Genomic DNA, 17,819 nt, shown 5'->3' with positions numbered 1-17,819 from the left:
GGCAGGAGGAGAGGTGGGGGCAGCTGCAGCCGCCCGCAGAGAACTTCCACGTGCTTCAGGGGCTTCTGCCGGGCGGCGGGAGCCCCGGAAGCGAGAGGAACTTCTCTGCGAGCGGCTGCAGCTGCCCCCACCCTTTTCTCCTGCCGCGGCGAGCGGAAAATTCGATTAGAATTAGATTACTCACCAGTCAGCGCAGCTGCAACCTCTGTCGTCTTTTGGCGAAAGGAAATGGAGACTCGCGCAGGCGTGCTGAAAATTTCCCATCCCAGCCAGCTCACTGATTGGCTGGAGTCCAGGCCAATCCAATCAGTGAGCGGCAGGCTGGGCTGGCTTAAATTTGTAGGAGGTAAAGGCTAAAAGCACGCTTTTTTTGGCGCTCGCCGCTCCCGCCCATCAGCTGCTAGCTTGCTGGGCTGGCTCATCTGGTAGGATAGAGAACAGAACGATGAGCCAGCCCAGCAAGCTAGCAGCTAATGGGCGGGAGCTGCGAACGCCAAAAAAAGCGTGCTTTTTAAAAAAGCGTGCGGGACGGGGGAAAATGCATTGGAAAGCGGGGGTGTCCCGCCAAAAGCGGGACGTCTGGTCACCTTAATCTGACCGAGAAAGAGGGTGAGAAGAAGCACCTCACTGAGGACTACGAGCATAGGCTTTCCAAGCAGAGAGAAGACCTGCGGGAGTGCAAGGTGAGGTACCAGTGCCTGGAGGCTCACTGGGCTGAGATGGTCAGCCAGGTCCAGGCCATGATGCTGTCCCACTGGAACAGGCCCATCCTCTCTTAGCCATCAGTAGCGCTTCCCTCCAGCCTTCGCCCAAGCCCCACACCAGGAGGCTGAAGCAGTTGGAATTTCTGCCCCCTCTGACCCACACAAAAAGACCCCGAAGGGGGAGAGTCTCTGCAACAACACAAGCGTTCATTGCACGTATCCGTCCCAGGGGGCATAGTTTAAGGACCCCTGATTTAGTGCAATATAAAAAATGCAAATGATGTTTTTGCAGACCACCAAACTTTTCTTGTGGACCACCAGTTGGTGACTGCTGGACTCAGCTGCCTCACCCAGGAAAGGTGTGACAGCTAAGGTAGCCTCTATGAACCCCTTGCAGTGGCCCACAAACACCCACACACATGTACAGATTCAATTTGGACATCTTAGCAACTTCCCACCCAAAGGAAATCTGAGAAATGTTTCACTCCTCATATATCTGGGAAGGAAACAACTCCCCTAGTCATTGCTGACTATTTCCATTGTCATGTTATTGCTACCTGTGTTAAAATGTAAGTATTAAAAATGGGGTGTTGATTTCTTGCAAAAACCCTTGGCTGCGTGCATCAAACGGACTTATAATTATAAGAGGGTTTGTTTTGAGGATCCTTTGGCTACTGAGATATTAGAAAAGGAATCTGCATACTAAGAGATTTCCTCTCTTATGGAATTGTACCTCAACATTTCTCCTTTATCAGCGACCCAAGAGCAGGGGTGAAATTCAGCAGGTTCTGGAGAACCGGTAGTGGAAATTTTGATTAATTCGGAGACCTGGTAAATACCACCTCGGGCTGGCCCCAGAGTGGGGTGGGAATGGAGATATTACGGTATCCTTCCCCTGGAGTGGGGAGGGAATGGGGATTTTGCAGTATCCTTCCCCTGGAGTGGGGTGGGAATGGGGATTTTGCAGTATCCTTCCCCTGGAGTGGGGAGGGAATGGGGATTTTGCAGTATCCTTCCCCTGGAGTGGGGAGGGAATGGGGATTTTGCAGTATCCTTCCCCTGGAGTGGGGAGGGAATGGGGATTTTGCAGTATCCTTCCCCTGGAGTGGGGTGGGAATGGGGATTTTGGAGTATCCTTCCCCTGGAGTGGGGAGGGAATAGAGGCTTTGCAGTATCCTTCCTCTGGAGGGGGGATGGGAATTTTACAGTATCCTTCCCCTGGCACGCCCACCAAGCCACAGAACTGGTAGTATAAAAAATTGAATTTCACCACTGCCTGAGAGGCTGGCCATGCACTCAATGGGTGAAGCAAAGAGGCCTTTGTTTCAAACATTAACTGGTGCTGTTCCATCTTCAAAAGTGATTCACAACCAGAACTGAAGCAATTCTTCACCCAATTTGTGGGCAGAGAACTTAGGTCCATGTTGGCAAACTTATGGCACTGGTGCCGGAAGTGGCACACAATCTCTCCGGGCACACGAGTCACCACCTGTTGCTTCACTGGGTTTCGTCGCACTGGCCAGCTGGTCTTCACATGTGCAGGAGCGCCAGAATCTGGAAGAGGAGCCATCCGGTGCGCATATGTGTGTTGGGAAGATGATCTTCCTGTTTCTGGCATGCGCATGCACACCAGCCAGTTGTTAGTGTGTGCATGTGTGCCAGAAACCAGAAGACAAGATGGCCAGTGTGCATGCACATGCCAGAAACTGATCATCTTCCAGGCGCGTGCATGTGCAGCCGCTCTCAAAGTTTCCAGCATGCGCCCGCTCCAGTTTCAGCACACGGTGCCAAAAAGATGTGCAAACACTGACCTAGGTGGTTAATTTCTTCATAGTTTTTCCAGGAAAACAAAGAGATTCTTATTCCATAATACCACAATGGCAGGATCTCCCGTTAGTGGTGATGCTAGTATTACTATAGAGAAATCCACCACCTGGAAGGAGGTTTGAAGGAAATGTGCGAAGACAAACCATTGGAGAAAGGATTGTACCCCAGGAGGTGATCTTCTGTAGCTCAGGGTTGAAATGAAGTCCCTTGGGGGCTTTCTGAACTTGGAATTTTTTTTAACTTAGTTTGGGAAATGAAACATCTGGAAGAAAAACCACCAAGCTCAAAAAATACCCAAGGAAACTCTTCCGAAAGGATTCTGTAATGAAGACTGGCAAGGGAGACACGACCTTTACACACACACACATGCATGCACACACACACACACACCTCAGCCATGTTGCACAAAGTCTACGCCTACCCAGAATTCTCCTAGCTTTGAAACACCTTTAGAAAAACTCATTCTCCCAGATCAAACAGAGAAGCGATAGAATAATTGCTATAGACTTGGCACTAGTTCTTAATTCACAGGTCAAGAGACACCAAGGTGACAGGCACAGGAGCAGCGAAGGAGCTGCGTGTTCTGAAAGAACAATCTCTTTTATCAAAGCTGCTCAAAGTTCAGGGTTGTGTACACACACACACACATACACACACACACGGCTGCTCCCTAGAAGGATCATTGCCCGTTGCTCTTTCCCTTCCAGGAAGTTAGAAAACGTTGGGAACCCACACCTGTCCAAGGGGGGGGGAGGAGCTTCTTTTGCTTGGCTGTTGAGGGACCCACCGTTCCCACAGTGATCTAAGGACGTCCCACATTCTCACCTTTGCCTGCCTCAAAAGAACGCAACCCCTGACACAGAATCTTGGGTGGCGGCATGTGGTAAGAGGTGATGGATCTAAGAAGGCCGATCCAAGCTGAAGAAAGTCCTCCTTGGAAAATGCAAGATGCGAGTGAATTCTTCCAATGGAAAGAAGGAAGGGCTGAGCGAGTCAAGGAGGCAAGTCTTTTCTTCACCATGAACGTCTTACGGTCCAGATGGGTCCTTCCTAAAGTTTGAGAACAACTCTCGTCACCTCTGATGAAGAGGAGCTTCAGTTATCATGCCGGCTTTGCAGTAAGGGGAATTGCAGGGGAATTAAGGGACACGGTGGCTTAGTGGCTAAGACGCTGAGCTTGATCAGAAACGTCAGCAGTTTGAATCCCTAGTGCTGCGTTAACGGAGGGAGCTCCCATTAGTTGCCCCAGCTTCTGCCAACCTAGCAATTCGAAAGCATGTAAAAATGCAAGAACAATAGGGACCACCTTTGGTGGGAAGGTCACAGCGTTCTGTGCACCTTGGTGTTGAGTCATGCTGGCCATATGACCACGAAAACATCTTTGGACAGCACTGGCTCTTTGGCTTTGTAACGGAGATCAGCACTGCCACCTAGAGTCAGAAACGACTAGCATATATGTGTGAGGGGAACCTTTACCTTTATGTTTAAAGAGAACATTCCATAGGAGTCTTTTCACACACTTTAAAAATACCAAATCTGGGTATCCATTATTCATGTTGAGGTACTTGAGATTATCCACATCCGTTAAGTTGTTCAAAGGATGCAGCTGCTTTAACAATTCAAAAGGAGATGCTTCTGTGCAATGCTTTTGAGTGTTTTCATAATTTGTGTGTATATATACCGGTACACACACACACACACACATGTACCGTCCCACAAGATACATATTTATCTATTTATTTGTAGATAATGTATCTAGTTTCGTGTTTGAAGGATGAAATGGATTTCTAATTTGAGCGGAGATGATTCTGCATGCAAGACTAATGAGATTACCATCTAGGGCAGCGATGGCAAACCTTTTTCAGCTCACATGCCATAAGCGGGGGGAGCGGAAGGGGGGCGTGTGTGGGCGTGCTGCACCCATAATGCAATGCACAACCCCCCGCATGCATGACAGGCGCAACCCATCTTTTGCATGCTTTTTTCGCCCTCCTCAGGCTCCAGAGGCTTTATAGGAGCCTGGGGAGGGCAAAAACAGCCTCCCCGCCTCCCCCCAGAGGAGCTTCCCTGAAGCCTCTAGAGCGCAAAGAAACAGGCCTATGGCAAACCGGAAGTTCAGGAATGGACTTCAGGACTGGAAGGGACGGCAGGGGGGAGTGTGAAGCCTGTGTAATTCAGCCCAGAGTTATTTGCAGAATCTGCTGATAGCAGGCCAAGTTTCCAAAGGACCAAGTCCTTTAGGGGTCAAATCGGTCTCCCGCAGGGAGTCACCGGATCGCACGCCAAATTTATCAATTCCTTACCCTCGATTTTTCAAGGACACCCCGTACCCAGCCTTTTCCTTCCAATTATGCCAAAAGGAAAGGAATTAATGCAGGGCAGCAAAGGGGGAGGTTCAAACTCTTAAAAGACTCATTTCTAAGGGAGGGTCCTGACCTAGGCTTCCCCAGCAGCACGAAGACGAATCCTTGTCCCGATAAACTTTATTTCATTGACAATGAATTCCTCTCCATCAAAGTCTTTTCTCTCCCACAGCCTTTCAAGGTAGTTCACAATTACCGACCTTTCTCAGGTTTGGAGTGGCCAGGCTGATATCTTTCAGATGCTGCCATACTTGGCAAGAATGCAGGAATGAACTAATGGTTAATTCCTGCAAACTCCACTCCCCTTTCGCTCCTCTTTTATTCCCTCTGGGAGGGGCCATCCATCGTCCACCTGTGGCCTTACTCCCAAGTTGACCCATGTTCTTTAGCTCTTCCCTTCGTCTGGCAAATCTGTATGCGCACACTGGGAACAGGCTCCAAGTGTTCAGCTGCCTCACTGATGTCTGACTCCGAAGGCAGCTGATAACTGTCAGATGGCTCTGGTCCCCTCTCTGCCTCCAACACAGAGCCCTCGTCCGAGCCTTCCCCAGACTCCAGGACTGGCCCAGGTTCCTCCCCAATTTCCTCACTCTCTGAATCTGCTGCCAGCTCTGCTGATGGCTGGTGGGCCACAACAGGGAGCCTCTTCCCCTTTTAACACCCAAAGAGCAACAATGCAGTCAAGGCCAAGAGAACACGACTCAATACCGGACTGCCTCCTTCAACATCATTTAATACAAAATGCAGAGGGGACCCATGCGGCAGCCGCATTCAGCTGTTCTGTTTTTTTCTTGAGAGGGGGAGCGAGGGCAGAAGGTGAAAGGAGGCGTCGGCCCATCCTTGGAAGCGCTCCTTACAGGAAGTGGTGGGAGGGGATCTCTCGGTGGCAGCAGAGGTCCTGCCAACCCCCCCTCCTCCCGCAACACTCCTCTGGGGACACAGGTGGACTTCAGCCGGTTCCTGCAAAAGATGACCAGCACTGCATTTTGCCAGTGGTGGCCAAAGTCCCTCCGTTGCCACTGCTGGGTCTGAGCTGGAGAAATTAGGACAAGGTCTCTTTCCCTTTGGGCACAAGGCAGCAGCACCACGGGAACGGGAGGGGGGGGGAGCTAGTGAATTAGGAACAACCCCCCCCCCCTCGAGCTTGAAAAGTGGTTGCTGCTGCAGGTCATCTAGGCATCCTGAGACCTGGAATTCTTCTTAGGTAATCAGTGCTGTAACAGATTCCCCCCACTCCCATCTCGGGGAGCTCAGGAGCGGCTTCGGTCCTCGTGATTCCCCACGATCATCTTGCTGTACAGCTTCTGCTGCTCCTCCTTGAAGGTGTCCTTCACCTTTTCCCTCTTTAAGCCCCCATCCCTGTGGGAAAAGAAAGACACCTGTTGGAGAAGGAACGGTCACTTTGGGCCTGAGTAGGTCATCTAGGAAACCGGTGTTTGGGGAGCATAAAGAACAGGATTTTTATGTCTATGGAGATGCTCAGTACTCCAGGTCATGTTGTCCTAAAGATGCTTTTTTCAGTTTGTGGTTTTTCTTTGAAGGTGTTTCGCTTCTCATTTATATCCATTCCCCACCATCCAAATCATCTGAAGAAGCTTCTTGGCTGAGAAGTGAAACATCTTCAAAGAAAGGTAAGGAAGGAAGGAAAATAGCAATAACTCACTCTTAAGACTTGTATACCGCTTCACAGTGCTTTCCAGCCCTCTCTAAGAGGTTTACAGAGTCAGCCTCTTGCCCCAACAATCTGGGTCCTCATTTTATCCACCTCAGAAGGATGGAAGGCTGAGTCAAACCTTGAACTGGTGAGAATTGAACTGCCGAACAGCTGGCAGCCGGCAGCCAGCAGAAGTAGCCTGCAACCGTGGCTCTTACACTTATCTCCTTCCCTTTGTCCCCACCTCCAATCAATCAGTCTGGATGGCTTACCATAAGAGATCCACCAGGCCTCCCTGTCTAGCAATGGCAGATTTTACCCGGTTGGCAAACTGTACAGCATCTTCAGTAGGCTGAAAAGGAAGACAGCCAAGAGAGGTCAGTTGTTTTCAGAAAGAATCCGCAGAAAAATCTCAGCAGATGCCCGGCTCCAGTTAACTCACATCTCTGGTCATTGGAGGCAGGTACCAGACGCTGCAGACAATTGCCCAGCTAGTCATCATCCTGAGCAGGTAGTTCACCATGCCGTATTTGCTGCTGTTAAAAAAGGCATCTCCAAATTGGGGGTCATACTGAAGACAAAAAAATAAAGAGAGAGAGGGAGGGAGGAAGTGGGTGGGAGAGAAAGGCAAGATGATGAGAAGATTCACCCAGAATATAAGAACAGACACCTGCAAATATAGCATAACAGGATAACAAAGTTGGAAGGGACCTGGGAGAACTTCTAGGCCAGCCCCAGGAAACCCTAGACCAGGGGTGTCAAACTCAAGGTCCGTGGGCTGCATCTGCTTAGATCTGTCCATGGGGCTGCCCTGGAAACAGCGAAGGATCAGCCCACAGTACCTCTGCCAGCACAACAGCCCCCAGGAGGGCTGCAGGATGTCAAGATGGCTAGGCCCACCCTGGCCATGCCCCCTCCCCCTCCCCACAAGATCAAACACAACCCTGATGTGACCTTCAATGAAAACAAGTTTGACACCCCTGCCCTAGACTATTCCAGACAAATGGTTGTCCAATCTCTTCTTGAAAGCCTCCAGTGATGGAGCATCCACAATTTCTGGAGGCAAGTCGCTCCACTGGTTGATTGTCCTCACTGTTAGGAAGTTTCTCCTTAGTTCTAGGTTGCTTCTCTCCTTGATTAGTTTCCATCCATTGCTTCTTGTCCTGCCTTCAGGTGCTTTGGAGAATAGTTTGACTCCCTCTTCTTTGGGGAAGCCCCTGAGATATTGGACACTGCTATCATGCCACCCCTAGTCCTTCTTTTAATTAAACTAGACATACCCAATTCCTGCAACCATTCTTCATATGTTTTAGCCTCCAGTCCCCTAATCATCTTTGTTGCTCTTCTCTGCACTCTTTCTAGAGTCTCCACATCTTTTTTATATCATGGCGAACAAAACTGAATGCAGTATTCCAAGTGTGTCCTTACCAAGGCATTATAAAGTGGTATTAACACTTCACGTGATTTTGATTCTATCCCTCTGTTGATGCAGCCTAGGAATGTGTTGGCTTTTTTGGCATCTCCTGCACTCCAAGATCCCTCCCACAGTTACTGCTATTGAACAAGGTACCACCTATATTGTACCTGTGCATTTTGTTTTTCCTGCCTAAATATAGAACCTTACTTTTTCCCCCCCAATGTGTTTGCTGCTAAGCAGCAACAAAGCTTACCTTGATGGCAACAGGATAAACTGTAGCATCAATCTCAAAACTCCCTTTCTTAAACATCATCACTGAAGTGTTGTTTATACACGTGCCTATTAAGAGGAATGAAAGAATATCTTCCATGAGACTTTCTCATAGTGGAAATAATGTCACGTTAAGGACAGGTAAGACCTCAAACCAAGAAGCTCCTGGGTTGCTGACCCAATTAATCTAATTGACACTCATGTTATTTAGACTGGCACGCAGAAAGCAGCCTCATACGTTTATTTGGAAACAGAACAAACTCTTTTTATTATTTATTTAAAATATTTTTATTAAAAAATTAATTTTTAAAGTTTTTTTAATTTTTTAAGACTTTTTTTTGCAATTTCCTTCTGTACAACATTTCCACCTTGGTATACATCCATTTTAAATGTACTTCTCCCCCCTTATTTACTATTATATACATTCCTTAACTTACAATCCTTCATTCCATTTATGCAGGTTTGTTCATCTCTACCTATACATTGTTAATTCTTAACTCCTGTGTCTTCTTCATTTAGTCTTTCCTTAAGCTTTACACCTGTCCTCTAGCTGTTTTTACCACTTATTCCATACCATAAAATATTCTTTTTCCTCCTTTTCTTTTATTTCTTTTGTAACTTTGTCCAGTGTTAGACAAGTGTTAAGAGTGTGCAGAAATGGACAAATTTACAAAAGAACAAACTTTTAATTTACACATTGCTCATTCCAAATAGTTGTTTTCAGTTCAGAACAGGAAAATGGGAGTTGTTGCCCTCTTTTGTCATCCATCTAAGTAACAGACTCATTCATCTCTCTCAATCTGGGGCTTACCTTCCGGGAAAATAAGGATGGGCAGTTTACTTTTGTCATTAGCGTGTTCCGATAACCTAAAGGAAGACACAGAAAGAGAAGAGATTCTTAGGAAATGTCCTTGGTTGCTCCAGAAACAGAGGTCAGTGATTGGGGACTGAATTCTTGGCCACCTACATGTGATCCGGTAGGACTCGGCTCCACTTCACTCTACCAAGGGAGCAAGTCATGAGCTACGTACCGTCTAGCCACTAGATGGCGATCTTTGACCTCAGAACGCTCAAACCAGACGTGAGGACAAGCCTTCACCATGGCTCTCTGAATGACGCCCATGAGACCGCCATGGATTTGGCCCACCTGAGGAAAGAAGAAGAGGTCAGAGGTCACTTCCCGCAGCAGTATTAGAAGGTAGCTGGCCCCAAATAAGTTTAATTCAGAATAGTTTACCGTATTTTTCAGAGTATAAGACACACCTTTTTTCCTCAAAAAAGAGGCTGAAAATCTAGGTGCATCTTATACACCAAATACAGCATTTTTTGCCCCCCGAAGCCCCGTCCCCTTTACCAAAATGGCCGTGCATAGCTTTTAAGAGGCTTTCAGAGAGCTCCTGGGGGCTGGGGAGGACAGAAATGCGCGAAAAACAGGCCGTTTTTGCCCCCCACCCCCGGCAGCACTCTATAAGCCTCCATAAGGTTATGCATGCAATTTTTTTGACAAAAACAGGCCCGTTTTTGCAAAAAATGGGCCGTTTTTGGCTCATTTTTGCCCTCCCCAGGAGCACTCTGCAAGCTCCCCCCCAAGGCTATTCATGCCTTTTTTTTGGGGGGGGGGAACGGCCCCATTTTCAGGAGGTTTGCAGAGTGCAAAACTTTTTTTCCCCCTTTGGAAAGCTCTTTAACTGATTGATGAGAATTACATTGATCAAGTGCTGTGCCAGCAGAAACAAAGTCTTAGGTGCTGCAGATTGTCAGCGATTTCCTTCTCCATCACATGGATAAATACACCAGGAAACATCTTCCTGCTTACCTACTCTCCCTCTCTCCCTACCTATCTACTGTATTTCTTTCTCTCTCTATTTCTGTCTCTCTATCCCTCTACCTAATTGCTCACCAGACACACCGTCCTACGAAATGTCTAAATATGACGTCTATGGAGAGTCTCAGTCATCCATGGTTGTCCCAAAGGTGCTTTTTTCAAGAGGCAACTGAAGAAGCTGAAGAAGCTTCTTAGGCTGAAAAATAGTTTGTCAATTAGATAAACAGAATTTGCATAAGGGTATCATTAAATATGCAGAAACATGTGATTAACAGTGAAAAGCTAGCATTAAGTAATTTGATAAATGCTTGAAAGATCATGATTGATGCTAGAAGTGCATATTGAAATATTGAATAACGAAAAAAGGATGGATCACGTCTCTGAATATTAGAATGATAGGGGAAGGGGGAAAAGGGGGGGCTAAAATAGAGATAGAAATAAGAGGGGGAAAGTAGCAAAAAGAGATGATACAACACATGGCAGAACTATGAGAAGGTTTAGAAGTGAAGGATGATCCTAGAAATTACGTGTTAGTAAAACTAAAAAATGAAAATGAAATGTAATTAGTAGGAATAATATACTGTTATGTTTATTGGTATTGAACTGCATGACACACAGGAATCAAACCATTCACGCAACAAGATGTATAAAAAAAAAACTTTATTGAAAAAAAGAAGCAGCAGCTTCTTGGATGAGAAGCCAAACGTCTTCAAAGAAAAACCATAAAGTCCAGTTGCCTCTTGAAAAAGCACCTTTGGGTTTCAATATTATGGAGCATGATATATATTGGGGAACTGGGAACTCTACTGGGCTCTCCCCCCTCCTATTGTCCAAAGATGCAGGGCACTGCAGTGATGGAGGAAAATAATTGCTGGTTTCAAGGAATGTGCTGGTAGATGACCACAACGCACTATACCAAAGCCTGACTTTCTCCAGCAGACAATTAGAGATCTGTTTAGCATCCTCAGGTTGTGTCATGCCCTGACTCTGAAATGGAAGACGAACAGCCAACAGAGAGTGGGAGAGTGGCTCCGTTGGCTGACGCCTCCTAGGTAGAGGCAGTTATTTCTCTCTCTGGGCACATTTGAGAATATATCTGATGAACAAAACTCCGCATTGGCGACAGGAAGGGCATCCGGCCATTAAAACACCCTGCTTGCGGCATTCATTTGCCCAGACTCTACCCTGCAAGGGGTTATGGGGTCGTTAAATGAAGATGATGATATAATGGGATTTATTCTGCTCCAACTGGGAATTTGTAAAGGAAAGATGAACTGGGACGAGGTCCAACACATACAACCCCACCCACACATGAAGACTTACAATACAAGAGCAGAGTTGGAAGGGACCTTGGAGGTCTTCTAGTCCAACCCCTTGCTTAGGCAGGAAACCCTACACTACTTCAGACAAATGGTTATCCAACGTCTTCTTAAAAACGTCCAGTGTTGGAGCATTCACAACTTCTGGAGGCAAGTTGTTCCACTGATTAATTGTTCTGTTCTGTCAGGAATTTTCTTCTTAGTTCTAAGTTGCTTCTCTCCTTGATTAGTTTCCACCCATTGGTGGAAACTAATGAACTAACTTGATGTCCTTACCATTGCATAGTAGCCATCGCTGGCCAGAATGATGACATCAATCGGAGATGTATGATTAGCCACACAGATTCCTCCATTGCGGGGCCTATTTTCCCTAAGATTATGAAGGAAAAAGAGATTACATGAAAAACTGAAGCAGATGCTCAACTGACTCAATAGTAAGGCAGACAGCTTATCTGCATGCATCCTTCACTCCCCGTTCCCCACTCCTAATGGACAAGAGGTCAGAGGTGGGGAACTATTACCCTTTTATGACTTGTGGACTTCAGCTCCCAAAATTCCTGAGCCAGGCGGGCTCATGAATTCTGGGAGTTGAAGCCCACAAGTCATAAAGGGGCCCTAGTCCCCCACCTCTGCTCCAGGCCGTGCCCCACAGACCAGGGCAGTAGATGCTTCAAACACACACAACCCTCCAAACTTATTCTGAGAACCCCAAAATACTGTGCCACCCCCCAAAAGCTCCATAAATGAACAATTGCCTAGGTAAATTATACCAGAAGTATAATCTGCATTTCATTCTCCATGGTTTTTAGCAACCTTTCTTCAATTTTTTTGCTATTGATGAGGAAAATGTATCCCTCAAGCAATAGAAATCCTATCCAGCCATCCTTCTGGGATTTTTTTTTTTTTTTTGACAGAATAACGGACTTCATTCACAAATGTTAAGCCTACCATCTCAGCTATAGCATTCAGTAATAAAAAGCTGGCTGGGTAATTTTGGGCCACTCTCTCTCAGCCCAACCCACTACAGAAGACTGCCATGGTGGGGAAAATAGGAGGAGAAGTGTATTCACCCCCTTGAGTTACTTATAGAATAATACAATTGAGATAAACATCAAATAAATAAACAAGCAAATGAACAAATAAGCGAACACTTGCTAAATGTTTAGAATGCTTATATATTATACAGGAATGAGGGGAAAAAAGATTATGAATGTCTGTATTAAAACAGAGATGGTTTTCAACTGTAAGTATGATCATCTATAAAATGTAAATAGGCCAAGATATAAGAATACGTAAGATTAAACTATTAATTATAGTATTACAATTACATTTAATACAAGTGTTATCCTATTATAGTTACTGTTATGAGTTCATGTATTAATATTTACCATTATCTTTTTTTAATCTGGTCTTTGTCTGTGTAACTGACATACCCTATATTCGTACACTGTATTCAAAAATGTTTAAAAATAAAAATATATTTTAAAAAAGGAATGTTTATATATGAAATCCCTAGCCAGTTCTACATTTTGCCTATGCTGCCTTTCTAGGTAATCATGGTACATAGAAAATTTTGTTCTCTTTCTTTGTACAAAATATCTCACAAACTTCCACCCAGCCCTCACCATACCGATGATGATAGGTGATGATAGCTGTAAGAGCTCGTATGCAGATCCGATAGCACATCAGGTGCACGTGCTTGCTGAGGAAATCTTTGTACCTAAAGAGAAGGAGAAGCACCATGTTGTTATCCCATCTCAGTGTATAATTGAACCCAAGTGCTGACATGCTAATCATTTATATCATTACTCTCTTGCCTTCCCCAAACAATGCTTGCAAACCTCAAGGAAAAAAAATAGAATAAAAAAACAAGAATGCATTCAATTTTACGTGATGCCGATCACAAAATTAGTCAGGTTAATTCCCAATGAGGAAAGACCGTAATTTAGAACAGGTTATATGTGTAAGAGGGGGCTGTGAGCATTTGTCTTCAAAGCATTCCGAGATAGAAAATGGAGACTCCAAATATTGCTCCCTTCTCCTAGATACGTGTGCTTTGATCACTTACCTTCCCTAAGGTAAAGGTTCCCCTCGCACATATGTGCTAGCCATTCCCAACTCTAGGGGGCAGTGCTCATCTCCGTTTCAAAGCCGAAGAACCAGCGCTGTCCAAAGACGTCTCCGTGGTCATGTGGCCGGCATGACTAAATGCTGAAGGCGCATGGAACGCTGTTACCTTCCCACCAAAGGTGATCCCTTTTTTCCCTACTTGCCTTTTTTTACCTGCTTTCAAACTGCTAGGTTGGCAGAAGCTGGGACAAGGAACGGGAGCTCAGTCCGTTACGTGGTGCTAGGGATTCGAACCACCGACCTTTGTGATAGGCAAGCTCAGCATCTTAGCCACTGAGCCACCGTGTCCCTTTACAGGAACCTTCTCGACCGGTTCGCAAATGTGAGCGTATGTGCATCCCCACATGCACTCAGTCACATCCACCTCTGTGCTCAACCTTCCATGCACGCACTTTGGCTGAAAAAGGGACTAAATGGGATGCCATAGAGTTGGGGTGGGTGGGCAGAACCACCTGCAATTTCTGCTACCGGTTCGGGCGAACTGCTTCTCTGGCACAGAGATATACGAAAAGAGTAGAAGTTGCAAAGTGATGGTGCAACACAGCTGTTGTCCTTTTGACTTCCAGACTCTACCGTTGCTTCCAATTTTAATAATGGAGAATATTTCTAGCTCAGGGTTGAAATGACGGGTCCTTGGTGCTCTCTGAGCTCAGCAGTTTCCTTGCAGGCTGTTTTCACCAGCACTGCAGGATGTTATCTAGTTTGGGTGATGAAATGTCTGCAAGAAAACCACCAGAGAGCACTGAAGACCCCTCGCTCCCGATTTCTTACAAGAACCCACTCTTTGGGAATACCCACTGCGTAGCAGACTCCTTACATCTGTTGCAATAATTGGCCAATTTCCAAGTCAGACGCGAGACGGAGAGCTTCCTCTCAAATCGGCTTGTAAATCTGAGCTGTGTAAACGCCAAGAGCTTAGGACAGGCATTCCCTTAAGATGTTATCCAACAAGTAGTAAAGTCAGCCTTCGGAAATATACCCGGAGAATCCTGCTCTGCCAGCCTTTTTACAGAATGACCTATCACTCCATTCAAATCTTCTCTTTCATGTGCCCTCAAGTCATTCTTGACTCTCTGGCGACTGCCTTGGATAAGTCCAAGCTGTTTTCTTGGCCAGATTTTGGAAGCGGTTTGCCTGGGTTCTTCTTCCCACACCTAACCGCCTCTCTAACCCTCCTGTTAAATTTATTTAACACTCTCTCAAGAATCTGAGGACCGCCTCCCACATAATGGAAAAGGCATGCCAGAGAAGGTGTTCCACTTGTTTCAACTCTTGGCTCAGTTGGGTAGAGAAGGACAGGAGATTTTGTCTTTGTTGCTGAAGGACAATCCACACCGTGGAAATGACAACCATTCGGTGTTTAAGAGGGGATCAACTGCTTCACAACCCCCACAATTGATCTCTTTTAGAGGTTTAGGCTCCCCCTTTTCAGATGGTGAACGCCATGTAATCTGCTGCCGAGGACTCACCTTCCATTGGGTAACAATCCCACCATCGTAGTGCCTGATATCAAAAGGCTAATACCAGTAAAAGCCAAGGCAACCCTACAAGGGGGAAAAAAAGGGAGAGAGAATAAGGTATTAAGGTACAATCTCACAGCATTCAGATCACAACAAGATAGCAAGCTGTTAAAACCTTTTGAACTGGGGGCTGAACAACGGAAGGATTTTTCTACTCTTAGGATGGATGTACAGGTAGTCCTCGATTTACGACCACAATTGAGTGCAAAATTTATTCTGCTAAGCGAGACATTCGTTAAGTGAGTTTTGCCCCCATTTTACAACCCTTCTTGCCACAGTGGTGAAGTGAATCGCTGCAGCTGTTCAATTAGTAACGGGGTTGTTAAGTGAATCTGGCTTCCCCACTGACTTTTTTTTCCAATATATTTTTATTATTTTTACATTTAAAACAATGCAGTACCGTGAAGTCGAAGTGACCATACATTCGCATTATATACAGCTAGTCTCAACCATTAACAATTAGCCCACTTAATACATTATCTATCCTTCTATCCAATCACAATATATACAGTTTGTTCCAGTCTTGTCACCTTGTCTTATACCAGTCATAAAATCTATTTCAGACTTCAAAATATTCTGATTCCCCTTTATTTTTAAGTTCAAGAGTGAGCCTATCTGCTTCCGCACAGGCCAACACTTTTCTGATTATATCTAGCTCTGATGGTGCATTTTCTTTTTTCCAATATTGTGCATATGTTATGCGCGCCGCAGTTAGTACATGTATAATTAAATAAAGTATATCTTTCTTAAACCCCTCTGGTATTATACCTAGGAGAAAAATTTCTGTTTTAAAGAAGATTTGGTCTCCCACAATTTGTTCTAACCATGATTGAATCATTTTCCAATATTTTTTTGCCTCATTGCACGTCCACCATATATGATAAAAAGTGCCTGGTGTTTTTTTACACCTCCAACAATTTGGGGCCAGATTTTTAAACATTTTGGAGAGCCGTGCTGGGGGGAGATGCCATCTGTAGAATATCTTATAAAGATTTTCTTTATACGCCGTAGCCATTGTTAGTTTCTGATTAAGTATCCAAAGTTTTTCCCACTTAGCCAATTCCACATTGATACCGAATTTTTTTGCCCAGGCGACCATAGTTTCTTTGGCATGTTCTCCTCTAGCTTGTATTCCCAAAAAAAAATCTATACAACACTTTGATCAGCCTGTTTTCTGTCTGTATCAAAAGTTTATCTAATGTTGTGTAATCTTTGGCAATACCTTCCTTCTTCCTATCCTGTGCAAACCTTGACTGTATCTGTAGATAAGACCACCATTCTACTTGTACCCCTTGTGATGTCAATTCTAATCTCGTTTTGATCTCCCCCTATCTGTTCAATAACTCTTTATATGTAACTATATTTTCCATATTAATTAAATTTGGATGTATGTATGCTTCCATCGTAGATAGCCAAATGGGTATTTTGAGTGTAGTGGTCGTGTTTAATGTTGTTCCATATTAATAACAGGGACTGTCTGATATAATGTCTACTGAAATATTTATGTGCAGGTCCTTTTTCATACCAAAGGAAGGCATAAAATCCTACTTGGAGGTCATGACCTTCCAATTTGAGTAATCTTTTATTTTTCAACATTATCCATTCTCTTAGCCATGTTAGAGTGGCCACAGTATAATAAAGTTCCCAATCTGATACGCCAAATCCTCCTTTTTCCTTAGTATCTTGCATAGCCTTGAGTTTTATTCTTGGTTTTCTTCCCTGCCAAATAAACTTTGAAACCAGTTGATTCAAATCCTTAAAAAAACCTTTTTCTAATTTAATGGGAATATTCTGAAATAGGAAAAGAAATTTTGATAATACATTCATTTTTATGACTGTGATCCTACCCATCAAGGAGAGTTGTAGGTTTTTCCACCCTTTCTAAGTCTTTCTTAGTTTATTGATCAAATTAGTATAGTTATCTTCTTTGATGGTCACACACCTCACAGATAAATGTATACCAAGATATTTGACTTTTTGACAGTTTGGATACCCAATTTCTTCGTTAACTCCTCTTTCGCTTTTGATTTTTAACCAACATTTTAATCTTAGTCATATTTATCTTTAAACCCGCTATTTTCCCATACTTTGTCAATTCCTCAATAAGTTTTATACCAGAGTTTATAGGATCCTCTAACACAAACACTAGATCGTCCGCAAAAGCCTCTAACTTAAATGGTTCCTTTTTGATTTCTAGTCCCTTTATCTTTCCTCTTTACGTACATTCCTGGCTAAAACTTCTAAGGTTAATTTAAACAGTAGCGGGGATAGGGGACCACATTGTCTTGTACCTTAATGGATTGCTATACTTTGCGTTAATTCACCATTAATTATTACTTTGGCTTTTTGATTTGTGTATATTGCTCTAATCGTGTTTATAAATTTATCCCCCAATTCCATGTGTTCCAATTGTTGATGCAAAAATTCCCAGTTCACGTTATCAAATGCCTTTTGGCATCGAGAAAAAGTACTGCAACCTGTTTTTCATTATGCACTTCATAATATTCAAGAATGTTCAGCATAATTCTCATATTGTTTTTAATTTCTCTTCTGGGGAGGAATCCATTTTGATATTGATGAACGATATAAGGAATTTTTTCAGCCGTTCTGCTATTATTACAGCAAAAATTTTGTAATCTGCATTTAGCAGTGAGATTGGTCTGTAATTTTGTATAAACACCTTAGGTAATATAATACAATATTAGCCTCTGTCCATTGTAACGGTGTTTCCCCACTGACTTTTCTTTGCCAGAAGGTGAACCCAAGAAGTTGCAACCGTCGTAAATGTGA

General features: G+C 44.4%; 1 protein-coding gene across 2 annotated transcripts in view; it reads right to left on the bottom strand.

The window, feature by feature from the left end:
• Window positions 1–5,607: 5,607 nt before the first annotated feature.
• The window catches only part of GPAT4 (glycerol-3-phosphate acyltransferase 4), a 47,863-nt gene continuing 35,651 nt past the window's right edge, over window positions 5,608–17,819 (bottom strand). For both annotated transcript variants that reach the window (XM_032229477.1, XM_032229478.1), the window contains exons 5-13: window positions 14,979–15,053; window positions 13,010–13,099; window positions 11,656–11,749; window positions 9,267–9,382; window positions 9,047–9,102; window positions 8,219–8,304; window positions 6,991–7,119; window positions 6,821–6,900; window positions 5,608–6,253 (exon numbers count right to left, since the gene is read on the bottom strand). In XM_032229477.1, the coding sequence (XP_032085368.1) occupies window positions 6,145–6,253; window positions 6,821–6,900; window positions 6,991–7,119; window positions 8,219–8,304; window positions 9,047–9,102; window positions 9,267–9,382; window positions 11,656–11,749; window positions 13,010–13,099; window positions 14,979–15,053 (835 nt within the window). In that variant the 3' untranslated portion in view covers window positions 5,608–6,144. The remainder of the gene's footprint in view (window positions 6,254–6,820; window positions 6,901–6,990; window positions 7,120–8,218; window positions 8,305–9,046; window positions 9,103–9,266; window positions 9,383–11,655; window positions 11,750–13,009; window positions 13,100–14,978; window positions 15,054–17,819) is intronic.

This window comes from Thamnophis elegans, chromosome 13 (assembly GCF_009769535.1).
Source record: "Thamnophis elegans isolate rThaEle1 chromosome 13, rThaEle1.pri, whole genome shotgun sequence".
In the NCBI taxonomy this organism is placed as follows: domain Eukaryota; kingdom Metazoa; phylum Chordata; class Lepidosauria; order Squamata; family Colubridae; genus Thamnophis; species Thamnophis elegans.
The sequence above is the reverse complement of the archived record's forward strand: the minus strand, read 5'-3'. Positions and strand labels throughout refer to the sequence as shown.